The 25,910-nt window shown below is 43.1% G+C and overlaps 1 protein-coding gene across 1 annotated transcript in view; it reads left to right on the top strand.

Annotated features, from left to right (window-relative positions):
* Positions 1-25,910, top strand: part of LOC124795819 (neprilysin-1-like) — a 307,752-nt gene that overhangs the window by 243,566 nt on the left and 38,276 nt on the right. The window contains exons 9-10 of the mRNA XM_047259900.1: positions 14,853-15,030; positions 22,646-22,822. Coding sequence (XP_047115856.1) covers positions 14,853-15,030; positions 22,646-22,822 — 355 coding nt within the window. The remainder of the gene's footprint in view (positions 1-14,852; positions 15,031-22,645; positions 22,823-25,910) is intronic.

Below are 25,910 nucleotides of genomic sequence, written 5' to 3'. Positions count from 1 at the left end.
GTATCTCATCTGGCCATGATGCCATTCCACTATTGAGCGACTGTAATTGCTTTTCTGTTCCACAATCGGTTATTTCAGTACATACCATTTGGATGTTCGTGCGCTGGTTGAAAGGAGAGAACGTGTTACGATCTTCCGCGGTGAAACAATTTCGGAAGACCGAATTCGGAATTCCGACCTTCTCCATGTTATCTTCCGTTTCGGTGCCAATATTGTTACTGAATGAATGAATAGTGGATTTAGAATCTGTTAGTGCCTATGATTTCACGTAAGACCAAAACCTTGTAGGGTTTTTACTCGGATCGGTTGACAAAATTTTACTTTCAAAGCCATCGAACACGTCTCCCATTGCTCTCGTTACTCTGTTTTTCGCTTCGTTAAGCTTCCGTTTGACAGCTAGGTTTTAACATACCATACATGCTGCTCGTCTTACTATACGTTCAAAATCTGAAATCCCCTGTTTTGTGTCGGCTTGGTGTAATAAAACCGGACAAATGCGAGTAGGACTCAAGCACTGAGAGTCCGCATAAAATTATGTCCATAGATAATAATAATAATAATAATAATAATAATAATTTTCTGTGCCTCAGTGCCCTATTCCACATCTTAAGATTGGACGCCATTTCAGTGACTTGCGTGTCCGTAGCTTTCTTAACTTTTCCAACTCGTGTTGTTTTTTGCGACTTCTCACGTCGTAGAGACGTGAAGGCTAGGTTAAAACAAAGAGTGAAAAGTCCATAGTCGGACCGACATTCGATCTCTCGACCTCTCTGATTCCAGGCACGTAGTTTACCACTTTTTTATTTTAATAGGCAGTGTGAAATTCTAATATAAAGGAAGTTACACTCAGCCCCATAAGCGAACTCTCCAACACGAGCCCTCTAACGCAAAAATTTATCCACTGCACCTTTTTACGGTAAATCCGTACCGTTGCTTGTCCACTACCCGAGTCATCTTTCGCATGAGTGTTTTTATCCAGTTGTGTAACAGAGCATGCCACCACAAGCCTCAGGTACCCGCATTCCAACTCAGCCGATACGCTGCCGATAAAACTTAAGGGTGAACGTTTTGGTATAGTGAGTCCCGAAAGCGGGGCAACTGCCGGCTGCATCCGTATGCAGAGTGCTTATATGGTAGAGATAGGGGCGTAAATATGGAAACCTAGTTTGTTTTTGCTGTATAAAAGAAATGTTTATTTCTTTTTCAGCTTCAAAAATTAGCCAAAGCTAATTCATAATGTTTTAGCAATGAATGTAATATTATAAAACACAAAAAATATATTAAAAATTAAAAAACATATTCTGCTTGCACAAAAACTCACTAATTTTTCAAGAAGTGCGGGTATGTGGAAACGCCTTAAAATTGTGGGAAACTGACAACTTCAAACGAAAACTGTTGAAAATGTTAGAAACTATTTTATTTTATATCAAATTTAAATTATATAAAAAAATTTTAACGCAACTATATTAGAAAAATGCTTCATAAGCGAAGTTCACTTGCAAAAATCGCGTATGTAAATATCTCCTTCATTTCCAGCACACAAAGAGCCACTCCTCACACACTACACACTTAATCTACAATTCTCCCCGAATGTCTTTGGAAAATGCGCCTTCACAAAAAATACAAACTGCATCTTCTTCAGTAGGTTTTTCTTCCCCAACTGCGAGATCCAAATGTTACTCGCCTGAAGAGACAGTTGGTGCATTGGGCTCTTCATCTGAATCCTCAGATAACTTAAGCCGTTTTTTGCACGGTTTTCTAGGAGGAGCTTCACGTTTTTTCTTGCTTTTGGCAGGTGCTTTAGGAAGCTTCTGTTTATCCTTCAGTAAGAAGTCTTCAAGGCGTGTTTTATAAGGCGAAGATGTCAAAACAGCTGACGTACCTGGCTTACGACCTCTGTTGGAAACCGTCCTCTTTAGAGGAGGGACTGGCGTGATATCTTGTGGAGACACACACGTATTTGATGAGGTATTTGACAACGATGTTGACCTTATGTTTTATCCATTTCAGTGAGATACTGCACCAAGTGTTTCTCAATAGCATCGGGTAGAACAAGCTTACGTCCAAGTCTCAAACAAACACATTTTTCAGGTGACATATCACTATACACAAACCTTTGAAGTGTCGTCTGAGGTACACTGAAAGATTTTACTGCTCTTCTTAACCCCACTAAGGCTATTATAGCCTTAATCATGTTTCCAGCATCTCACTTCTTCACAATAGCTCTTGGTTTCCGATCAGTTAGCTTTCGTGGAATCTAGAAACAGACGCAAAACGTATTAGAAGTAATGTATTTGATGTTGGTATTGTGGAAACGTTTCGACAATGCCATCGTATGTATGCTTCCACATTACCTACACAATGACCATTTTAAATTTAGGTAGATTACATTAAGCAACTATCCATTTAAGGTTGACAAAGGACTGCTAAAACATTTTATGCACCTCCCTTTATAAGCTATCAGACGTAAATAAAGATAACTACAAAGTATATAGATAAATATAATAGCACAACTTACCTCGAAAAAGGTTTAGAAAATGCGCGAACGTAAATTGTATCACTGTCACGGCGTCTGTTGCTCAACTGACTTCTAACCCTCTACCGTGACAAATAGGAACTATTGCAACAATTTCTGGCTGCCCCACTACAGAGCAGCACTCTGCAGGCCAGATACTAGACGTTTCCACATTACCCACACGCTTCCACATTTACAGCCCTACCTCTACTGGCAAAACGCCAAGTGATCGACTCCGCCATCACCAGCAATCACGAACTGTACAAAATGCCGCATGGTATCAGTAACAAGACATTTATTACATTTGTCTGTGTCACTGACCCAAATCCGATGCAGTGGGGATAAAATTATTTGTGAGTTTATCCCAAGAAGAAGTCACTGCCATGGAATGAACCGGGAAGTTGTTCCAAACTGTCTTCCAGGGGTTCCACTCCGACAGTAGTTTTATGGGAATGGGACAGACCACCCCTTCCCAGCGAGCGAGTGAATATGTTCAAATGTTTAAATGTGTGTGAAATCTTATTGGACTTAACTGCTAAGGTCATCAGTACCTAAGCTTACACACTGCTTTACCTAAATTATTCTAAGGACAAACACACACACCCATGCCCGAGGGAGGACTCGAACCTCCACCGGGACCAGCCGCACAGCCCATGACTGCAGCGCCTTAGACCGCTCGGCTAATGCCACGCGACAGCGAGCGAATATCGGGTCGTAGGTACCGGCCTCTACAGTACATCGGCACCCTAGTAGCTCACGGCAAGGTAAAATTCTCTAACGTGGTGAAGTTTAAAATTAAGGCGACAAACATTAACAGGCCGAGCAAGACTCGGTGGATGCACGAATGTGAAGAGCCGAGCTGTGGAAGTATATGAGTGCTGAGTAATAATCGAGAGCATATGCCGAATGTATAAAACAGTTGCTGTGGCCTTCATATCAGAGAGGCCTAAACCTACTAAGATACGTGGTTTGGTCGTTATAGTATAGCACAATATAAATGTACAATGTTAAAAACGCTCGCAGACAGTGAGCGTGAACAATTGGGGAAATGCCGCACGGAGTGGCCGTGCGGTTAGAGGCACCGTATCACGGATTGCGTGGCTCCTCCCGCCGGAGGTTCGAGTCTTCCCTCGGGCATGGCTGTGTGTGTTCTTAGAATAGGTTAGTTTAAGTAGTGTGTAAGTCTAGAGACCGATAACCTCAGCAGTTTGGTCCTTTCACACACACACACACACACACACATACACACACACACACACACACACACACACACACACACACACACAATTGGGCAATGTAAAATGCCTTACAAAAAACGTATGTATGCAAAATTCGAATTTTTTGAAGAATTATAACTCGACGGTTCTCGTGTTCCAGTATGGCCCCCTGAATCTTGTCAGTTACAAAATGGTTCAAATGGCTCTAAGCACTATGGGTTATCAGTCCCCTAACTAAGGACATCACACACATCCACGCCCGAGGCAGGATTCGAACCTGCGACCGTAGGAGCAGTGCGGTTACGGACTGAAGCGCCTAGAACCGCTCAGCCACAGCGGCCGGCTTGTCAGTTACAGTTTTCGAGTTAAATGTCGCCATTTTAAGAGAGCAACGATCGACAATGAGCCCCGAAGACGTATGCCTGTCTACAGCATTAGCCCGCAAAACAACATCATAGACGCCCCGAAATGTGAGCATTTTACTTTTTTGCTCATTCAGCGGTGCACCAGAGACTCGACAATAATCATCTAAATCCGGCTTTAACAAGGGAAGCTCCTCCCCACTACGGCGGAGAAGAACCTACACAGCGTCTGCATGCGGCCGAACCGCAAGGGTCGCACCAGAAAGGATCGGCATTGAAAGTGGACTGTTCTGTGGCACGCACCGACTAATCGCAGTCGTCAGTGTCAGCTGACTATTAACAACTATCTTCACCGCGATGCCCTGAAACATGTGTAGGAAATAACTAGACAGTCCTAAAGTGTAAAACCGATTGTCTCCAACACCTATGAGAAACACTGTCAAATGCCTCGTTAAAATCCAGAAAAGCAAGGGCACATTAAATAAAAGTGATTGTAGCAACGGGAATCTCATGCCGGTACTCCACTATTGGATTCCCGATGGCGCGGAGGGCAACTCTGATGCTCCCCAATCACGTTCGCCCGCAAAGAAAATAACCTGCTATTGACTGCCATCGCAACAGTTTTGCAATCAGAATTAAGGAAATTGGGAGGACGGAAAGAATGCACAGTCACACGGCCAGACTGTTTCGGTATTAATACTATTTTACCCACCTCAAAGTATGCAGGCACATTTCTCCTCTGCAGAAACCCGTTTAATGTCGCCGTAAACGTCGCACCCGAGAGGAGCCAAAAGCGGACACACAACTCCTTAGGAAGACCAGCCGAAACAGATGGTTTACGGGAGGGAGAAGCAGAAACAAGAGCAAGCACCACGTCTGCCTGAAAGGCGGCCAATAATTCTACGTTCTGAGCAGCCGTGACCGTCTCACTTAGGGCTCTATAATCGGGAAAGGGTCTCACATTGTTATCCACTGCATGTAGTTCCGTGTAGCATTGGAAGGGAGCACGAACAATATCACTTTGCTCATTCTGTTGACGGCCTGCAGAAACTTTGAGGGACGTAATGAAGGAGCGACGACGTCGCGACTTATGGTGAATTAGGTGATACAATGATGTCAGTTCTCTTTCAAGAAGCGACAGAGGCTTAGATTTGACATGTAAACACTCCGATACCACTTCAGCTGCAGCAGCTTTGTTTTAATTCGACAAACGTCCTGGAGCCGCTAGAGGGGAGTTACCTCCTCGTTCATACATTTTACACAACGATAAAAATAGTAAATTTTCCTAAAGTCTCTCTCTAGAGTAGCGCAGTGTGATAGTAAGAACTGACGTAGTTTTGGCTTCGCTAAATCTGTCCACCATCCAGCAGCGAAGAATAACGCACAGCAGAGCGGAGGCAACGTTTCCGCACGGCGCCGTCCGCGTCACTCAGAGAGCTATCCGTGAGTGGGAGACATTCAGCATCCATTGTGCCACAAGCAGTTTCTCATGTTTCTGTTCAAGTTCTACAGTAGCCAGCAGAGCGCAATGATCGGAAATAAAGTGGAGATAACGTCAAACGCAAGAATCCTATCTCATCAACAGTCAAGTAAAACTTGTCGATATTTTTACAAGAGGTGATGGTGAAACACGTGTATCTAACCAACGCAGGATACTTCTGCTCTCACACGTCACGCGAAGGCATCGAATGAACGAATTCACGGCAAAAATTATAATGTGGAGACTGATCGCTAGGAAGTAGAAAACAATTATAATCGCTATCTAACATGAGACACCAAACTCTCTTGCGCAAAAGGCAGACAACCTCCTGTTTGTAAAACCGCGAAAGCGCAACTGTATGACCCGATGCAAACGGTGCACGTGAAACAACCAAGGTGGGGTCAAAAAGGCGATAGCCTATCCCACATAACAGAGTCAAGCATTTTAATAACGGCAGTGGTAATACGCTCACGAAAGGAAACGGCTGTATCAGTCGCACACTCAGGAGCCAAGTCGAAAACAGTCTAAAAAAAAAAAAGGGAGAGCAAAATGGTGAATAAAACTTCCGATAAAAGTCAAACAGCAGCACAGCAAACGGAAATAAACTGACGTAACGAAGCCAAACGTAAATCTGATTCAATTGTATTAACTTTTAGGGTAATGAAGATGTAAACTTGAGTTATAAATCAGAATAAGAACACGTGAAAACGGCAACAGATATAATAAAACAACAAGTTATTCCACCCTTCGACCGTTACAGTCCATCGCCGCATCCGTCGATGAATCTGAGGGACGGAAGCTAGTGCCGCATCCTGCCGAACCTTTATGCTTCCATCTTTCCTTTGCATCAGCAGGATAATATATTGCAGCAGGACAACATATTGCATATACATAGGAAAAGAAATCCTCTACTGTACAGCTACACTATTGAAGACATACAGCTGGAGACAACGTGTGCCGTAAAATATCTAGGTGTAATTATACAGAGCGACCTCAAGTGGAATGACCATATAAAACAGATAGTGGGAAAAGCAGACACCAGACTCAGATTGATCGGAAGAATCTTAAAGAAATGTAACTCATCCACGAAAGAAGTGGCTTATAAGGCGCTCGTTCGCCCGATTATTGAGTGTTGTTCATCTATCTGGGATCCATATCAAGTAGGACTGATAGAGGAGATAGAGAAGATCCAACGAAGAGGGGCGCATTTCATCACGGGATCGTTTAGCTGGTGAGAGAGCTTTACTGATATGATAAAAAAACTCCACTGACAGACGTTACAAGAGAGGCGTTATGCATCACGGAGAGATTTACTATGAAATTTCGGGACAGCACTTTTCAGGAGGAGTCAGACAACGCATTACTTTCCCCCACATACATCTCGCGTATCGACCACGAGGAGAACATTCGAGAAATCAGAGCCAATACAGAGGCTTACCGACAATCATTCTTCCCACGCACTATTCGCGAGTGGAACAGAGTTGGAGGAATCAGATAGTGGTATCGAAAGTACCGTCCGCCAAACACCATCAGGTGGCTTGCGGAGTATGATGTAGATGTAGATAATGCTGGATTCGTTGTTTACGTCGGTCGTGTGGCAAGTTATCCTACGCCGCCGCATCGTTTACCGCATCCGAGTCAATCTTTGCCGGCCCTGAATCAGAATCGTCTGCACAGGAAAAACGCACGCCATCAAGGCAGTAAGACGGCGTCACGGGAGACAAATCATGTGAAACTACGCTCGACTTCAACCTCTCTAAGAACAAGGAAATGTCGCCGGGAGTACAATACGCTGTTCATTATAAGAATAAATCGAATGTAAAAACGTAAATACCGTATTGCTAGGGCCTCCGGTCGGGTAGACCGCTAGACTGGTGCAAGTCTTTCGATCTGACGCTACTTCGTTGACTTGCGTTTCGATGGGGATGAAATGATGATGATAAGGACAACACAACACCCAATCCCTGAGCGGAAAAAAATCTCCGACCCAGCTTGGAATCGAACCTGGGCCGTTAGGTATGACATTCCGTCGCGCTGACCACTTTTTTTTTTTTTTAATCTCATTTTGTTCGCTTTTGTTCGTTGCGTCTGCTCGGGGCGGACGTCGTAAGACATCCATCTAAGTTCGTTGATGATCGATTAACTCAGTTTTTTTTTAATTACAGAGGGCACGTAACCCACTGACCGAACACGCTGAGCTACCGTGCCGGCGTCACTTAGCTACCAGGGGCGAACAATCTGATGTAAACATTACACCACGTATTCTTCCGCGTTTGCTTGAATCTCATTGGATTTCGTTTCATGTGGAGCGGAAGACAAGCTGCTCCCAGTGCAGCGAAGTATCTTCATAAGGATACGTTTTATGCTGTGTTACACGCAGATAAACTGAACGATAATGCGGGACAACAGCTTTACCGGCGCACTTAATTTGGACAGCACTGGCCTAGAAGCTGGTCCATAACTAACTTGTAATGATGTGAGCACTTGCAGTTCAGACGTAAAAATAGACATGAAGGGAAGCATTATAGCTGAGAATGTCATTTAATTTTCAAAGAGATTGAAATAATATGCAGCAAAACTCCAGCACTACCGCACGCTTCTTAGGCGACTGGACGAAACACATAAATGCTCTCGTTCTCACCTAACATAGTATTATAATTACAAACAAGAGTGATTAAAATATCTAACTTAAATACGGTGTAATTTTTCTGAGCGAGTGATGTGTGATGCAAAAACATACTGCATGGATTTCACCGTATTGTTGAATACTGAAGCCACTGAAGACAGTCGCCTGATAATCTCTTAGCTCCTTCCTTATCCGAATCCGAGAAATACATTTCAGTTCTGGAACTGTCCTTTGCTACGTTGATAACGAGTCGACCAACAACAGAATCTACGAAGCCACCGAGGCGTCGCATTTATTCCTCTGCTCTTATGACGTGCCGTTCTATACAGACAGGGAAGACGAGCGAGGTGCTGTGGTCCAACAGGTGGAGGAGTGAACGGAACAGGCGCGAGCGAGTCTACATCAAGTGTCCCCACCTCTGAAGAGGTTCAGAGGAAATAGCCGCAGAAGTCTAAGGAATACCAGGAAAGTCCAACTCATCTCTCGGCTCAATAGTCCTGACTCCATCCCTACCATCGAGAGAATCAACAGATGCACGAGGTTCAGGGGATCAGGGGTAGGACCAAGCGAAAGACGTCAGCAGTATCCTCAACCTTCGCACAGCAGCCCTTCGGTCGTAACGGCAGAAAATTAGCTGCAGCGAAATTCAAATCCTTCCGTTGACTGTCCAGCCCCTGACTCAGTTCCACTGGGGACAAGTTCCGCCACTGTTAACTTACGCCGCTGTTCAAGAAAAGATCGCAAAACAGAAACCCTTCTCGGACAATTGGTACGATAATGACCGGTCTCGTTACACAAAAGCAAATCCTATCCTGGCCACTATATGTAACGTTTATATGGTAATAACATACTTCAAAATGAGACGGGATATTTCTACGGAACGAAAGCCGCTGTAACTTCGAAGTTTGTGTTGGCTGGACCATCATTCAAGGCCAATATTTTTAACCTCATCATACTTCAGAAAAACGTCTTTAAGGTAAACATTATCTATCTCTGGAGATAGGCTGAACACACGAAACTTCTGCATTCAGTGTCAGCTATCGGAAGGAGGACTTATTGAGTCATCTCTGTGACGGAAAGAAACCTGGGGACAATGTTTAAGCACTAATTTTTCCACTTACAAGGGAATCACAAATTTAACAAAGGAAATATAAATTTTGGTGTCAACATACGCTGTGTGTACTTCATCTGAAGTCAAACCAATCGTGGATATCCAGAGAACAGGGCTACACACGACGGGTTGACTTAGCAAAAGAAAACCCACTGTACCTCTACGTGCAGTATAGCTGGACGCCATGGAAACAAAAGAAACGGACAACGCTGCTACCAAGAGCACACTTAAACGGACACAAAACACAAAGCACAAAGAACAAAATCTCAAATAAATATTAAACTTCCAATACTTTTAGCGCTGTGAGGAGCGGAAGTAAACAACGTCCTACCCGTACGGCTTCGCAAGCGGAACTACCGTTAGACCACAAGGACCGACACGTATGTAGACAGTTCAAATGGTGCAAATGGCTCTGAGCACTATGGGAATTAACATCTGAGGTCATCAGTCCCCTAGAACTTAGAACTACTTAAACCTAACTAACCTAAGGACATCACACACATCCATGCCCCAGGCAGGATTCGAACCTGCGACCGTAGCGGTGGCGCGGTTCCTGACTGAAGCGCGTAGAACCGCTCGGCCACAGCGGCCGGCTAGAGAGTTCATTTCTACTTTTTAATGAGTGAGTTTGCGAGCATCAAAATATATGTTATGTATGGCCGTACCTTTGATTGAATTGATTCAGAGGCTTAAATTATTTACACCACCAAGAGGTCGTAGACCTAAGTATTTCACATAAATCTGAATTTGATACCTCTACCCGTCCCTGAGGAAACGGGATCTTAACAGTCAGATAGACAAAGAGATGGAGAACAAACTGATTCTATGTGGATTTAGTTCTTAGCAATTGATGTATGGAACTCTAAAAACTAATGACTTTGACCTCCAGAGACCTGATTTAATGAACATACAATGAAGTCATTGCTCTACAGGGTAAGATAAAGCTAGAAAGAGAAATTCTCAGAAACTGATCAGGTTTGCTTTCTGTTTTGATATGACAGAGCAAGATGTCGCAGCAATTAGTCACTGTACGCGTCCTTGGCCGGATTGTGGTTAAAATCAGTCGCTAGTGATCCAGATTGTACTATCTGCTGTTTCCCTAAATCGTTCAAGCCGAATTCCGAGATGGCCTTGCAAGACTATGTCCAATTTTGTTACTTGTGCTTCACAATCTTAGCTTGTGCTCTGTATCTATTGAAATTTGACTCACTGTATTTGTTACTGGAAACTCACTTAATTGCTCCCTTTCTTTTTCGATATCGGTGTACGGTTGTCTATTCTTCAACGGAAACTGATTCGTTTCCAGTAGTGTTTGTTGTAAATGAGCAGTGGCACAGAAAAGTTCCAGAATATTGCTGAAGTGTATGGGACCAGCACCAGATAGGATTAACAGCGGAAATTGAACGTATACAGAGATGGGCTGCAAGAATGGTCACAGTTTTGTTTAATCCGTGACAGAGTGCCACAGAGGTACTGAAGGAAATGAAATTGAAGTCTCTCGAAGATAGACGTAAACTGTCCTGAGAAAGTCTATTAACTAAGTTTCAAGAACCAGCTTTAAATGATTGCTCTAGGAATATACTACAACCCCCTGCTTATCGCTCACATAGGGATCGTGAGGATAAGATTGGAATAACAACTGCACGCACAGAGGCATTCAAACAATCATTCTTACCGAGCCCTATATGTGAATGAAACAGGAAGAATCTGATACATTGGGACATACCATCTGCCATGCACCTAACGATGGTTTGTAAGTAACGATGTAGACGTAAGTGTAGATAGAATTGTTACGCGTTGGGACAAAATGATTATTGGATTACTATTTATTCTTAAATTGTTCGATATCTGTTACTGTACACATGGCAGTGTTCTAACGTTTACATAGCTGAACCCTTACGGGTGAATAGTATGGTCCAGGAGTATCAGGAAACAATGGGCGTTATACTTGCAAACACGACACACACAACATACTATACGCTGATGACCGAACGTAACGGACAACTGGAGATCAAGGATTTTTCGCATCAAAGCGGCCAACAAATAACTCAGCTCAACAAATAGTATGACAGAAGAATAGTTTCATAAACTAAATTTATGAATCAAAGATACGTCAGGAAAACATCTCTAATTCATCAAGTTACGTGTACAAGTGAGATACAAAAGAAATATATTTACAAACAGGGCATTCTTGTTCGTAGAACATGTCTGACACTTAAAAATTGATGTAGTGCTGCGTAAGCCTGCATCGATCAGCAATGTGGCAAATACAACGTGTGATACTACATACTTCTCTGTATTTCTTTTAGACAGAGGGAACAAAGCGTTCATGACTTTTACTGTCGTACAACACAAGTCGTCTTTTGTCATTGTCTCTAAAGAAATAAAAGCTCATTAATCACTTTGTCCGCCGGCCGGGGTGGCCGAGCGGTTCCAGGCGCTACAGTCTGGAACCGCGCGACCGCTACGGCCGCAGGTTCGAATCCTGACTCGGGCATGGATGTGTGTGATGTCCTTAGGTTAGTTAGGTTTAAGTAGTTCTAAGTTCTTGGGGACTGATAACCTCAGCAGTTAAGTCCCATAGTGCTCTGAACCATTTGAACCATTTGAATCACTTTGTCCATAGAGAGAATGTCGTTTTTTCAAAAGTGTAATTTTGTTAGTAAAAAGAATATGTCATTCTTCTTGGAAATATGCTATCAGCGCAAAAATAGCATACAGGCGACCACTGCTCCGTCTGTGTTTCTACTGAGGGCATCCCAGACACGCTTTGTGAGACTCAGTCTAAGAAGTGGAGTGCGGCACTTGATGTGCTGAACCATTTGGTTTTCAACAGATCAGGCACATATCTTCAATCTTTGTTGTACACTGAAGGCAATCCTTTCCTCACCGACGTACAGTATCGTGCAATATGTTACCTCTATATGTTTAGCGTCGAGCTAAACACACACACAGACACACACACACACACACACACACACACACACACACAGTGACAATATATCATTGTAGCTTCTGGTTTCTGCGAAATTATCAAACTAACCACCAGACTATCCCTAAAAATAATGATCCTCAAATCATCTACAGATACAGGGACACCCATTACGAACGCTCTCTACAGTGGCAGTAGGAAAACTATGTAGGATGACATTGTAATGTGTACGTAAAATCAAATGATGTATAGATAATGCTGAAAGGAATGGAAAAGTTATGCGAGGAAAACCAGTATTTACGGCGCTATCACAAATCATAAATCGGTAGACCGTGAAATTAAATAATTCATACGCAAATTATCATTTTATTGATGTGTTACGCAGTTGTTTCATCTAATGTACCTCTAAATAAATATTGTGCAAGACACTGTTGAAGTACATGGCAGAGGTTACTTAGCAGGTCAGGGTTTTCTGCCACTCCAATCGTGTATGGAGCATGGGAATAATGACTGCTTAAATGTCTCTGCGCCCGCTGTAATTAGTCTAATCTTATCTCCACGGTTCCTATTGGAGCGATACATGAGTGGATGTAGAATATCTCTAGATTCTGCACTTTCTTGAAACTTCGTAACTGGCAAGTTGGTCACCAAATACACGAAAGTTTTGATAGTGAACTAAGCGAAGGAGGGTCGTAACTCTAGAAAAACCTCTTATTCTTTGATTAGCTTGTCATCACTAAATGACGAGAGTCGTTTAGCGAATACTGCGTACATTACATTGTACTATCGGTCGCGCGCTGTCGACACGAAGCAGGAAACTGGAAAGTCTCTCGCGCATTATTGTAACTAGTAAGTTGGAAGATTGGCGCCGCACTAGCAAAACTTCGACTTCGCATCCCGGCCCCTATCGACACCACTTTTTTTTCCCCCACGGCGAACTTACTCTTCACTGTCAGTCGCGTTCAGTACTGTGGTTTCTATCTCGTCTTTGTTTTTATGGCAGTGTTAGTTGCGTGTTAACAGTTGAAAACTGCGGTATGGACAGCTCTACTGATTCTACTTATGATGAGATAGCCGATTGTGTAGGTGTTCAGTGAAATCAATAGAAGAGCTGGAAAATGACTTTATGATGAGATGATCCCGCAGCGAAGGAAAACCCCAATCTAAAGATCGTTGCATTAGTCTATGTTTTGTGTTGCACTGTTATATTTATGGCTAATTGACTCTGTGCTGAGCTCTAACAATTTTCAGACATGTCGTTAGAGACATGTAGTTAGAGACATGTCGTTAGAGACATGTCGTTAGAGACATGTCGTTAGTTTTATGGGAGACAGTTATTCCAGCCAAGCGACGCAGTATACGGAAATTATAACGTTATGCATGTGGGTGACATGTACTGCGTCTTGACTACACGCTCGGTGCGTGGTCGATTATATGACAAGACTGAGAAATATATATGCTCGTCTCCGATTGGTTGTCTAGAGCATTCTCTTATAGTAAAGTATTCCCTCTCCTGGCTTCTGGTCAGCTGGTATTCGAGAACAGACTCCAGAACGACCTGACGTAATGGTAGTGTCAGTCTGAGGATGAATGTACATGGAGAAAGACGTACATAGGGCGAGAGTATGTTTCATTCCATTTCAGCTGTGTTCCATTATTTTCACAGTGGTTGTTATAAAGTGTGGTTCACATTAAACAAAGATAATTAACAAAAATGTTAAGCCATATCTAAAAAATACGTAATTATTCTTTGCCCATAGCCCAGCAGAGTTTTAAAATTGTAGCGATCTTCATTGCAGTCAAGAAAGTGTTGCCAATGGACTTACAACTATGTGACATATTCTGCTTAATGAACACAGCTGTAGAGGACACAGGGTGAGAGGGTGGAAAATTTGCGACGTGTGCCCAAGCTGTACGCGTCCCATTTCAACGGCCACGTTTAACGTCTAACTGTTGCAACTAACGCACATCGTTAAATTGTCGAGTGGACATGTTGCAGTAAATTTCAGTTATTACTGTTTTACAGTGTTTTTACGCTGAAGGCATTTCCACAGAAACAATGATACTTAGGGTGACAAGACGAATAAATTACAATAGCATTACTTTTCGTTAATGAGCCAGGGTGACCCCTTGTCCATTACACCTAAACTGACAGAAAATGTCGCCGAACTTCCTCCGAAATTTAATCGGTGTTAGGTTCGCCCTGTACAGCCTGTCTCAGACCATAATCTCCACAGTGAACTGGTAGCGTTGACAGCATCAACGAAGTCATACATTCTACTAAATCAGCTGCGTAAACATCTCGTACGTGTTTGACTGACAAACAATAAAAGGTAATACTTCATCGATACTGCCAATGCTGTCCACTCACCGTAGATATTTTCGTCTGGGAATGATTGAGTAATTGAAATCTATTGCCAAGCAAAAAGCTTTTGGCACTTGTTTTTAGATCATTTTTAATTAGACCCATCTGTTTCGTAAATGCTGAATCTGAAGTGAGTGATACTAAATTTCCTTGCCGACTAACGTTTTGTGTTTTACGAGGCAGTGCGTGTTTGTGGTTTGCTAATAATTTATGGGAAGCAGCCTGAGAGTTGGGCTGCCCGCAGGACGGTGCACAACGCGCTGCTGGGTCTGCTGGGGCGGGACTCTCTGCACCAGCTGGAGGCGGTGGCCGGCGACGCGGCGCGCTGCGCCCGCCTCTGCGTGGCGCTCTTCAGCCAGGAGGTGGCCGCGCTCTACCTGCGCCAGTACCCCAGGCAGCTGCTCGACACCATCAAGAATCAGGTCAGTGTGTTCTCAGAAACCTGCTGTTTACCTTGAAGCATCACGTCGCTCTGTCCACCAGCACAAGTTACTCAACTGTCTGCTCGACATCTTCAAGTCCTCAAGCAGCATATCAGTGTCTCTACCTGTACCACTCCTCTGAACACCAGCTAGACTTCGCAAACCATCAGGTCATTGTCTCTATCTTGTGCCAGTTCGCTGAACTTCTTCTGGACACCGTCAACCATAAGGTCAGAATCTTTACTTTGCACCAGTCTCCAAGATAACTGCTACACACTCAAGCACCAGGTCAATGTCTCACATGCGCCACTTTCCCAAAAATTTGCCCGATACCCTCGAGAACCAGATTACAGTCTCTAGCAGCGCCGTTTCACCATACACCTTCTTTTTCAGGTACCTGGTGAGTGCCTCTGCCTTCGTCAGTTCCCCAAATACTTTCTGGACGCTTAAAGCACCAAGTTATTGTCTCTGCCCGCACCAGTTTCCCAGACACCTTCTGGACAACCTCAAACAATGGGCTAGCATATATGCGACCCGTTTCTCAAACACCTGATGGGCACCTTCCACATCAGGTCTGCGCCTCTAGCGGCGCCAGTTCCTTTAGCACCTGCTGGAAATTCTCAAGCTCCAATTGTGGCAGTTCCCCAAACGCTGGATACGCTCAGGCACCAGATCAGAGTTTTTACCTGCATCAGCTCCCCGCCGGCCTGTGTGACCGAGCGGTTCTAGACACTTCAGCCTAGAACCACGCTGCTGCTACGGTCGCAGGTTCGAATCCTGCCTCGGACATGGGCGTGTTTGATGTCCTTAGGTTAGTTAGGTTTAAGAAGTTCTAAATCTAGGGGACTGATGACCTCAGATGTTAAATCCCATAGTGCTTAGAGCTATTTTGAACCAGCTCCCCAAAAGCAAATGTTCAAATGTTCAAAAAATGGCTCGGAGCACTGTGGGACTTAACATCGGAGGTCATCAGTCCCCTACAACTTAGAATACTTAAACCTAACTAACCTAAGGACGTCACACACATCCATGCCCGAGGCAGGATTCCAACCTGTGACCGTAGCGGTCGCGCGGTTCCAGACTGAAGCGCCTAGAACCGCTCGGCCACTTCGGCCGGCTATTCAAATGTGTGTGAAATCTTATGGGGTCATCAGTCCCTAAGCTTACACACTACGTAACCTAAATCATCCTAAGGACAAACACGCACACCCATGCCCGAGGGAGGACTCGAACCTCCGCCGGGACCAGCGACTCAGTCCATGACTGCAGCGCCCCTGACCTCTCGGCTAATCCCGCGCGGCTCCCCAAAAACCCGTCGGCCACCTTGATGTACCAGTCGGTATGTGTGCCAGCTACTCAACCACCTGCTGAATACTGTCAGAAACTAGATTAGCGTCTCTACCTGCGCCATTTCAACGAACATTTCCTGAGCCCTGAAGTAGCATGAATGGCAGGTACAGATGGGTTCCACAGACACTTAACTCTTACTGCCGGTCAACAACACAGCACAAATTTCACAACAGTGGAAAGGAATTAGGCCACCTGCTTTCCATAGGCACATTCACAGCATCCACATTGAGTGATCTTGAGTCATCACGGAAAATTTAAATCTGACCGGCATGACAAATGGAAGAACCCCACAGCACATTGTTACGTAAACCGTTTAGATTTCTAGTCAGTACCAACTTCTTCATCTCTAAACGGCACTTAAATACAACGTACTCATTTAGTTTAAGATATAGTCCCTTCTCTGTGCTACCCTAAAATGTTTGCCCTCTTGAGGCTCTTAGTACCATGGAAGTTACTCTGTAATGTCTTAAAACATGCTCCATTATCCTGTCGGGCGTTTCCTCGCCGATTCCGGGCAGAAAGCCCTCACTGAAGTTTCACCATCACTCTAACTCTACATCCCAAATGTTTTGATTTTCTTCTGTTCCGGCTTTCCCATTCTTCTTATTATACTTCCGTACAATGCTTGTTTCCAGATGTACATTCGCAGAAATTTCTTTTTCAAGATAAGGCGTCTTTTTGTATACTAGTAGACTTATTTTTGGAGAGGAATGCTTCATTGCCTGACATAATCTGCTTCTTATATTTTCCTTGCTTCATCTGTTGCACTTTATTTTTCTTCCAGGGTACCTTTTGTGTCAACTTTACTACTAATCTGATTTTTGCCACTTCTCATTAGTTTCGTCTTCCTTTCACTTACTATCAATTATAATCTTAGCTCAATGGACAAGTGATTTCCTTTAACATCTCCCGTACATCTTCGCCACTTCAACGGGGGTAGCAATATTATCAGAAAACATTATTCTTGATATCTTTTCAGCCTCTACTTCAATCCCATACCTGATCATTTATTTTATTTCCGTCATTGTTTCTTCGAAGACAGAGAGTCCCTCCAAACACTTTTCTCTTGTTCGCCAATTCTCATTTTTCTCACTTCGATTTCCGATGTGGTGTTTATGTCCCTCCTTCCCCCAAAATTTATGTATATTTATTAGAGGATTATAAACGTCTTGCACCGTTTTCCTTTAACGATCGCTTTTTTTAGAACGACAAAGCCCATGAAAATGTCTTAAGTTTTCCTAAGTCTTATTTCTATGATTAAGTGTAAAATCAAGATTTTCTGACGGATGCCCTAATCTGTCCTAAAACCAGACTGATCGTCATTTAACAGACACAGAATTTTATTCGACCTCAATATGAAGTTTGCACCAGGTGCCACTTCTCCTACCGGCCGGTGTGGCCGAGCGGTTCTAGGCGCTAGAGTCAAGAACCGCGCGACCGCTACGGTAGCAGGTTCGAATCCTGCCTCGGGCATGGATGTGTGTGATTTCCTTAGGTTGGTTAGGTTTAAATAGTTCTGAGTTCTAGGGGACTGATGACCTCAGAAGTTAAGTCCCATAGTGCTCAGAGCCATTTGAACCACTTCTCCTCGTGGCGGCGTTGATGCGTCCGGAACCGTCGGTTACATGGAGAAATTCAAGTGAGCACTGAGTAATCGGTAGTGGTTTTCGTCTCAAGTTGTACACTCTCGATCCTCAATATCTTAAAAGATTCCAGACGTTACTCTCAGACACATGCCATTGTGAAGAAAAAGATTCTCTTCCCCAGATGATGTTTTGATGTGCAAAATACAGGGATATATCAGTGTTAAAACCTTGGTCATTGAATCTCTTTCACATTATATATAGAATATTCACACACAGATGGACCTTAATTGGAGAAATGAAATATTTTGACGGTTACTGGAATAAGAAAAAATTCATTTTAATTATGTGACATGTTGGGAAGCTAATTAATATTAACTGTATTTGTTAATTACAAAATAAAATGGATTTAATTAATGCATTTGCATTTAATAACAACTTAATGGAATATAAATAATTTTGTTTGTATAAAACCCGTCTATTTGGACCACAGCTAGATTTATTACAGGTACTTTTTATAAAACTTATTGTGACACAACCATTGCACAATGCAACCGAAAAAGGAAGTAAGCAGTATAAATATTACGTTAGTGAAAACCACAAGACTGCTCTTCAGAGTTTCACTTATTATTCTGAGACAAACGGGGTGTATATGTAGACAGGCACACTTTTATGTAAGTGCATCAGGGAGTTTCATAGCGGCCGCTATATAGTTGGTGTGTCGATATACTGGCTGTCAGCTGGAGTCGGCAGGCAGGAACTGTGCAGCGGGCTGTGCAATGGATGAGATCAGGCATCTGTCTACCTAACTACAGTCCGAGCCAACTGGGACAACCATCCACAGGTTATGGCTCTAGCTGACAGTTCTTGCAATCAAACTCTGAGCGACCTCCGAGCGTAGCTGAAGTGCCTCCAATCAGGCTTACCAGGATAGGAATATATCCCTCCCCCCTCCCCCCTTCTGAGTCATGAGCCTTCTGACTGGTTTGATGCGGTGTGCCACTAATTCCTCTCGTGTGCCAACGTCTTCATCCCAGAATAGAACTTGCAACTTACGTCTTCAATTATTTGCTGGATGTATTCCGATCTCTGTCTTCCTCTACTGTTTTTACCCTCTACAGTTCCCTCTAGTACCATGGAAGTTATTCCCTGATGCCTCATCTGATGTCCTGTCATCCTGTCCCTTCTTCTTGTAAGTGTTTTCCACCTATTCCTGTCCTCTCCTCATACCTCACCTTATCAGTCCACCTAATTTTCTACATTCGTCCACAGCACATTACAAATGCTTCGATTTTCTTCTGTTCCGGTTTTCCCACAGTCCATATTTCACTAACATGCAATGTTGTGCTCCAAACATATATTCTAAGAAGTTTCTTCCTCAAATTAAGGCCTATGTTTGATATTAGTAGACTTGTCTTAGCCAGGAATGCCCTTTTTGATAGTGCTAGTTTGATTTTGATGTCCTCCTTGTCCGTCCGCCAGTATTTATTTTGATGCCTAGGTAGTAGAATTTCTAAACTTCATCGACTACGTGACCATCAAACCTGATGTTCAGTTTCTCGTTGTTCTCGTTTCTGCTGCTTCTCATTACATTCGTCTTTCTTCGATTTACTCTCAATCCATATTTTGTACTCATTAGTGTGTTGATTCCATTCAGCAGATAGTGTAATTCTTCTCCACTTTCACTCAGGACAACAATGTCATCAGCGAATAGTATCATTGATATACTTTCGCCTTGAATTTTAATTTTACTCCTAAACTTTTCTTTTAATTCCATCGTTGCTTCTTACTCCCTTTTTAAACGGAGCATTTCGTTCTTGGTCGTCCGCTCTTCTTATTCCCTCCGGGCTATTGTACACATTGTATAATACCCGTCTCTCCCTGAAGCTTACCCCTATTTTTCTCAGAATTTCGAACATCTTGCATCATTTGACATTCTCTAACGTTTTTTTCAGGTCGACAAATCCTGTGAACGCGTCTTGATTTTTCATGAGCCTTGTTTCCATATCAACCGCAACGTTAGAATTGCCTCTCTGGTTCCTTTACCTTCTCTTAAGCCAAACTGATCATCATCTAATACATCCTCAATTTTTTTCCATTCTTCTGTATATTATTCTTGTAAGCAATTTGGGTGGATGAACTGTTAAGCTGATTGAGCGACAATTCTCGCACTATCGACATCTGCAGTCTTTGGAAATGTGTGGACTATATTTTTCCGAAAGTCAGGTGGTATGTCGCCAGACTCCACATTCTACACACCAACGTGAATAGTCGTTTTGTTGCCACGTCCCCACTGATTACAGAAATCCGGATGGAATGTTGTCTATCCCTTCTCTCTTATTTCATTTTAAGTCCCCGAAAGCTCTCTTAAATTCTGATTTTGAATGAAGTACTGTTTCTTCTTCTATCACATCAGAAAAGTCTTCCCCTCATAGAAGCCTTCGATGTACTCTTATCACCTATGCGCTCTCTCCCCTGGATTTAACAGTGGAACTCCCATTGCACTCTTATTGTTACCACTCCTGCCTCTCATTTCACAGAAGGTTGTTTCCACTTTTTGAACTGAGCCAATCCTTCCGACAATCATTTATTTTTCAATTTCTTGACATTTGTCATGCAGCCATTTCGTCTTAGCTTCCCTGCAGTTTCTATTTATTTCATTCGTCAGCGGCTTGTATTTCTGTGTTCGTAGATTTCCCTGAACATTTATGCACTTCCTTCTTTCTTCGATCAACTGAAGTGTTTCTTCTGCCACCCATGGCTTTTTCGGAGTTACCTTCTTTGTAACTATGTTTTACTTTCCAACTTCTGTGATTACCCTTTTTAGACGTGGCCGTTCCTCTTCAACTGTACTGCCTACTGGGCTATTCTTAATTACTGTGTCTACAGCTTTAGAGAACTTCAAGAATATCTCGTAATCCCTTAGTACTTCCGTGTCCTACATGTTTGCTTAGTGATTCTTCCTGACTAACCTCTTAAACTTCAGCCTATTCTTTATCAATATCAAATTGTGATCTGAGTCTGTATCTGCTCCTGGGTAAGCCTTAAAATCCAGTATCTGATTTCGGAATCCCTGCCTGACAATGATGTAATCTAACTGAAATATTTCCAAGTATACCTCCTCCTCTTGTGATTCTTGAACATATTATTCGCTATTACTAGCTTAAATTTATTACAGAACTCATTTAGTGTTTCTCCTCTTTGATTCTTTGTCTCTAGCTCATAGTCTCCTGTAACCTTTTCTTCTATTCCTTTCCCTTCAACTGCATTCCAGTTCCCCATGACTATTAGCTTTCCATCTCGGTTTACGTACTGTATTACTCTTTCAGTATTCTCGTATACCTTCTCTACCTCTTTAGCTTCACCTTGCGACGTAGGCATGTGTACATGAACTATCGTTGTCGCTGTTGGTTTGCTGACGATTTGGATAAGAACAACCCTATCACTAAACTGTTCACAGTAACACACTCTCTGCCCTAACTTCCTATTCATAACGAATCATACTCCCGTTATACCATTTTTTTGCTGTTGTTGATATTAGCCTATAATCATCTTACTAGAAATCCTAGTTTTCTGTCCATTTGACGTCACTGACCCCTACGACATTTAGATCTCCCTTATTACTTCGCAAATTTTGCTTCCATATATCTGGTCAGCTCAAATTCCTTATCCTCTCGCCCAAATTATTTCGTAGAAATTTCAATTAATGTTCCGAAACATCCTCGTATACCACGCTGAAAGAAACAAACTCGCGATGAAGTTTCCTATCTACATAAGTTTCAAACTCCGTAATTTCGTCGATATCTGCCAATTTTCTAGTACTCTAAATATCAAACTCAGAGTGGTATTGTGCTATGCCTAATTGCCTAATGTATAAGTCGGATACTTCCTTGTATTCTATAATTTTGATCCAGTTAATGTACATCTTTGATATAGATACAAATGACCACTTTTTCTGTAATTAATGCCATTTTTAGGCATGAGAATGGTCTGTTATTTGACCAGAAATGATAATTTTAATAAAGTTACATACAGCTGTTGGGCCAAAATATGACTTTTCAATAAATTTTAAAACTTTGTGTATTATAAAATTATGTGTATTAGAAAAGGCTTTCTCACATAATTTCACAAAATATGCTAACACGTGCCTCTATGTGTCATCAAAGCTAACCTTCACTCGATGCCCATTGGGATTAGAGCTTTCTTGTGGTACCTTTGGGTACTATATTTCGTTTTTTGTACCCAGTCAAATCACCTATAAATTTAATCGTTAATTGAGCCTACTATACTGCACACGCACAATAAAGTTAAATGTAGTTAATTGCTCCCCTGTCTGATGTCGTAGTTTTAATAGGCGTGGTGGTGGTGGTGGTGGTGGTGGTGGTGGTGGTGATGGTAAGCTCCTATGGGACCAAACTGCTGAGGTCATCGGTCCCTAGGCTTACACACTACTTAAGCTAACTTTATCTTACTTAGGCTAAGGACAACACACACACCCATGCCCGAGGGAGGACTCGAACCTCCGACGGGGGCAGCCGCGCGAACCGTGGCAAGACGCCTGAGACCACGCGGCTACTTTGCGCGGCTTTTAGTAGGCAGCAGTGTATCAATAGCAGTTGTTTCTCTGTCATGACATTCTCCGTAACGGACGGAACGTGACGAGCGAGTGTGCCTGCCCACAGGCGCGCCAACTGCTGGAGCGACTGAAGTCTGCGCTGGAGGCGCGGGTGCGGCTACTGCCCTGGCTGGACGCGACCAGCCGCGAGGCGGCGCTCGCCAAGTTGGCAGCCCTGCGCGCGCACCTGCTGACGATGCCCGGCCTCTCCAACGACACGTACGTGGCCGCGCTCCTCCACGACGTGAGTCGCCTCTCGCCTCACCTCGACTCGCACACCGTCAATAAGTAACTCTGACATCAGCACCGCAGCCTACTTTCTCCATGTTTTATAAGTTCTTTACTGTCGACGTGGATTCTGTTGTAAGGATGCGTTATCAGACATCTGGCGTACTTCAGGTTCTGTTCGACACTGGAATACTACTTTTAGCAGTATATCAGCAACAATGAATGGAAATCTACCGGTGTTAAGCTGTAGAGAAGAAAAATAGCAACATTACGGAGATTTGGACGTCTTTCAGGGATATTTTCTGAGCATTTTGACATGAGGGACCGATACACAGTAATTATGATTTATTTTGCGTGTTACCACAATTTCCTTTGCTTCTACGAAATACCCGGACACCAGCCTCACCCAGACTCCCGTTCTAAAACGCAAGGCTCCAGTTTCTCGTTCGCACAGTATTTACAGATGCGAAAGTTCTGTGATGTGTAATTGCATAGGCTCCCGCGGCCAGAGTCAGTGGACATAAAAGTTTTCTGGTTGTGATGTGGTTGGCTTTGCTACAGGAAGAGCCTACCATAGCGTCGCTGTACCACTCTTCCTTTGCATGCAGTGAACCTATACACTAGGCACATATCGGCCAGTGTTTCATCAGTAAGTTTACTCATATTGTTGTGTAACCTCGTTAAGATACACCTAACACTACCGCAAAAACGAACACGACGCAAGCGAGGAGCATTGAACTTACATGTGTCCATGGAACAAATGTGGCTCTAAATGAGACACACAGTGCATTCAGTCGACATTTGTACTCCTGTGGAGATATTCTCAGTGCTATAAGGATACAATAACAAATGAGGTTAGATCTCAAATTGTAACGCGTCACGGCAGGCCACGGGACCGTTATATCAAGGTACTCAAAAAATATCCCTGGAAAACATACGAAATTTTATCACTGAGTTCTGGTTCACCCTTATAACTAGTATTACTAGAGTAAATGACTTCAGTTTCTGATCAAAAGTTTTAAAATTAGTGTCACATATCTGTTGTGTGAAGCTTTATGGGCTGGAACACCAAGTTCCCTACGGCACTAACTCGAATCAAAGGTTTTTCACACTCGTTTGTTGTAGTTTAAGTTTCCGCTCCTTCCATCCGAAACCTTAGTCCGCAGGTTAAGAATTTCTGGACTGGGTTATTTGCAGAATAAGCATACCATACTGGTGTAAATATGATGGCAATTCAGTAAGAGCGGATGCTAGTAACATTGGTTCTGTTTTGGTAGGAAGATAACTGAAATATTATGAGCGATACTTTCATTCCATACAAAACACTATTATCACCCATATTTTATTACTTGGCTTGACAGAAATTTCTGTCAAGTTAAGGACACAATCATGCAGAAAATTTGTTCAAACATCTGTACAGCCCAAAAATTATCTACACCAAGGTAACTATAGTAGTACACATCTAAAATTCTAAGAAAGTGGTGTTTCGGCACTAGAGGCAGAGAAATATAGCAAAAATGGAGGAATCCAAATTCTGCGAGTAGTGGATTAAAACCATTGAAAAAATTTTTGTTGCGTAATTGTAACTGTTCATTGATAATGAGTCCGCAGCTCGTGGTCTTGCAGTAGCGTTCTCGCTTCCCGCGCACGGAGTTCCGGGTACGATTCCCGGCGGGGTGAGGGATTTTTCGTGCCCCGATATGACTGGGTGTTGTTGTGTCGTCATCATCATTCATCGTCATTACGGTCGGAGGAAGGCAATGGCAAACCACCTCTGCCAGGACCTTGCCTAGTAGAGCGGTGCGGGTCTCCCGCATCGTCCCCGACGAAGTATGGGACATCATAATCATCATCAGTGAGAATGGGGCCATCTTTCTTAGAAATGTGCTTGAAAATCTCCAGTTCTTAGAGTACGTCGAGCCTATGACATTTCTTTTCACTCACTAATCAGTCTGGCCTGGCAACGGAAGACAGCAAAACGAAAGCTGAAATTTTAAATTTAGCATTTGAGAAATCTTTCACGCAGGCGGATCGTACAAACATACCACCGTTTGAGTCTCGTACAGATTCCTGTATGGAGGACATAGTGATAGACATCCCTGGGGTTGTGGAGCAGCTGAATGGGTTGAAAATAAATAAATCGCCAGGTCCTGATGGGATTCCAATTCGGTTTTACAGAGTGTACTCTACTGCATTGGCTCCTTACTTAGCTTGCATTTATCGCGAACCTCTTGCCCATCGTAAAGTACAAAGCGACTTGAAAAAAGCGCAGCTGACACCTGTATATAAGAAGGGTAGACGGACGGATCCTCAAAATTACACACCAATATCCTTAACATCGGTTTGTTGCAGGATTCTCGAACGTATTCTCAGTTCGAATATAATGAATTTCCTTGAGACAGAGAAGTTGCTGTCCATGCATCAGCACGGCTTTAGAAAGCATCGCTCCTGCGAAACGCAACTCACCCTTTTTGCACATGATATCTTGCGAACCATGGATGATGGGTATCAGACGGATGCCATATTCCTTGACTTCCGGAAAGCGTTTGACTCGGTGCCCCACTGCAGACTCCTAAATAAGGTACGAGCATATGGGATTGGTTCCCAAATAAATGAGTGGCTCGAACACTTCTTAAGTAATAGAACCAAGTATGTTGTCCTCGATGGTGCGTGTTCATAGGAGGTGAGGGTATCATCTGGAGTGCCCCAGGGAAGTGTGGTATGTCCGCTGTTGTTTTCAATCTACATAAATGATCTTTTGGATAGGGTGGATAGCAATGTGCGACTGTTTGCTGATGATGCTGTGGTGTACGGGAAAGTGTCGTCGTTGAGTGACTGCAGGAGGATACAAGATGACTTGGACAGGATTTGTGATTGGTGTAAAGAATGGTAGCTAACTCTAAATATAGATAAATGTAAATTAATGCAGATGAATAGGAAAAAGAATCCCGTAATGTTTGAATAGTCCATTAGTAGTGTAGCGCTTGACACAGTCACGTCGATTAAATACGTGGGCGTAATATTGCAGAGGGATGTGAAGTGGGACAAGCATGTAATGGCAGTTGTGGGGAAGGCGGATAGTCGTCTTCGGTTCATTGGTAGAA

Source organism: Schistocerca piceifrons, chromosome 4, assembly GCF_021461385.2.
Source record: "Schistocerca piceifrons isolate TAMUIC-IGC-003096 chromosome 4, iqSchPice1.1, whole genome shotgun sequence".
Taxonomy (NCBI): domain Eukaryota; kingdom Metazoa; phylum Arthropoda; class Insecta; order Orthoptera; family Acrididae; genus Schistocerca; species Schistocerca piceifrons.
This window is presented reverse-complemented; position numbering and strand designations above follow the sequence as displayed.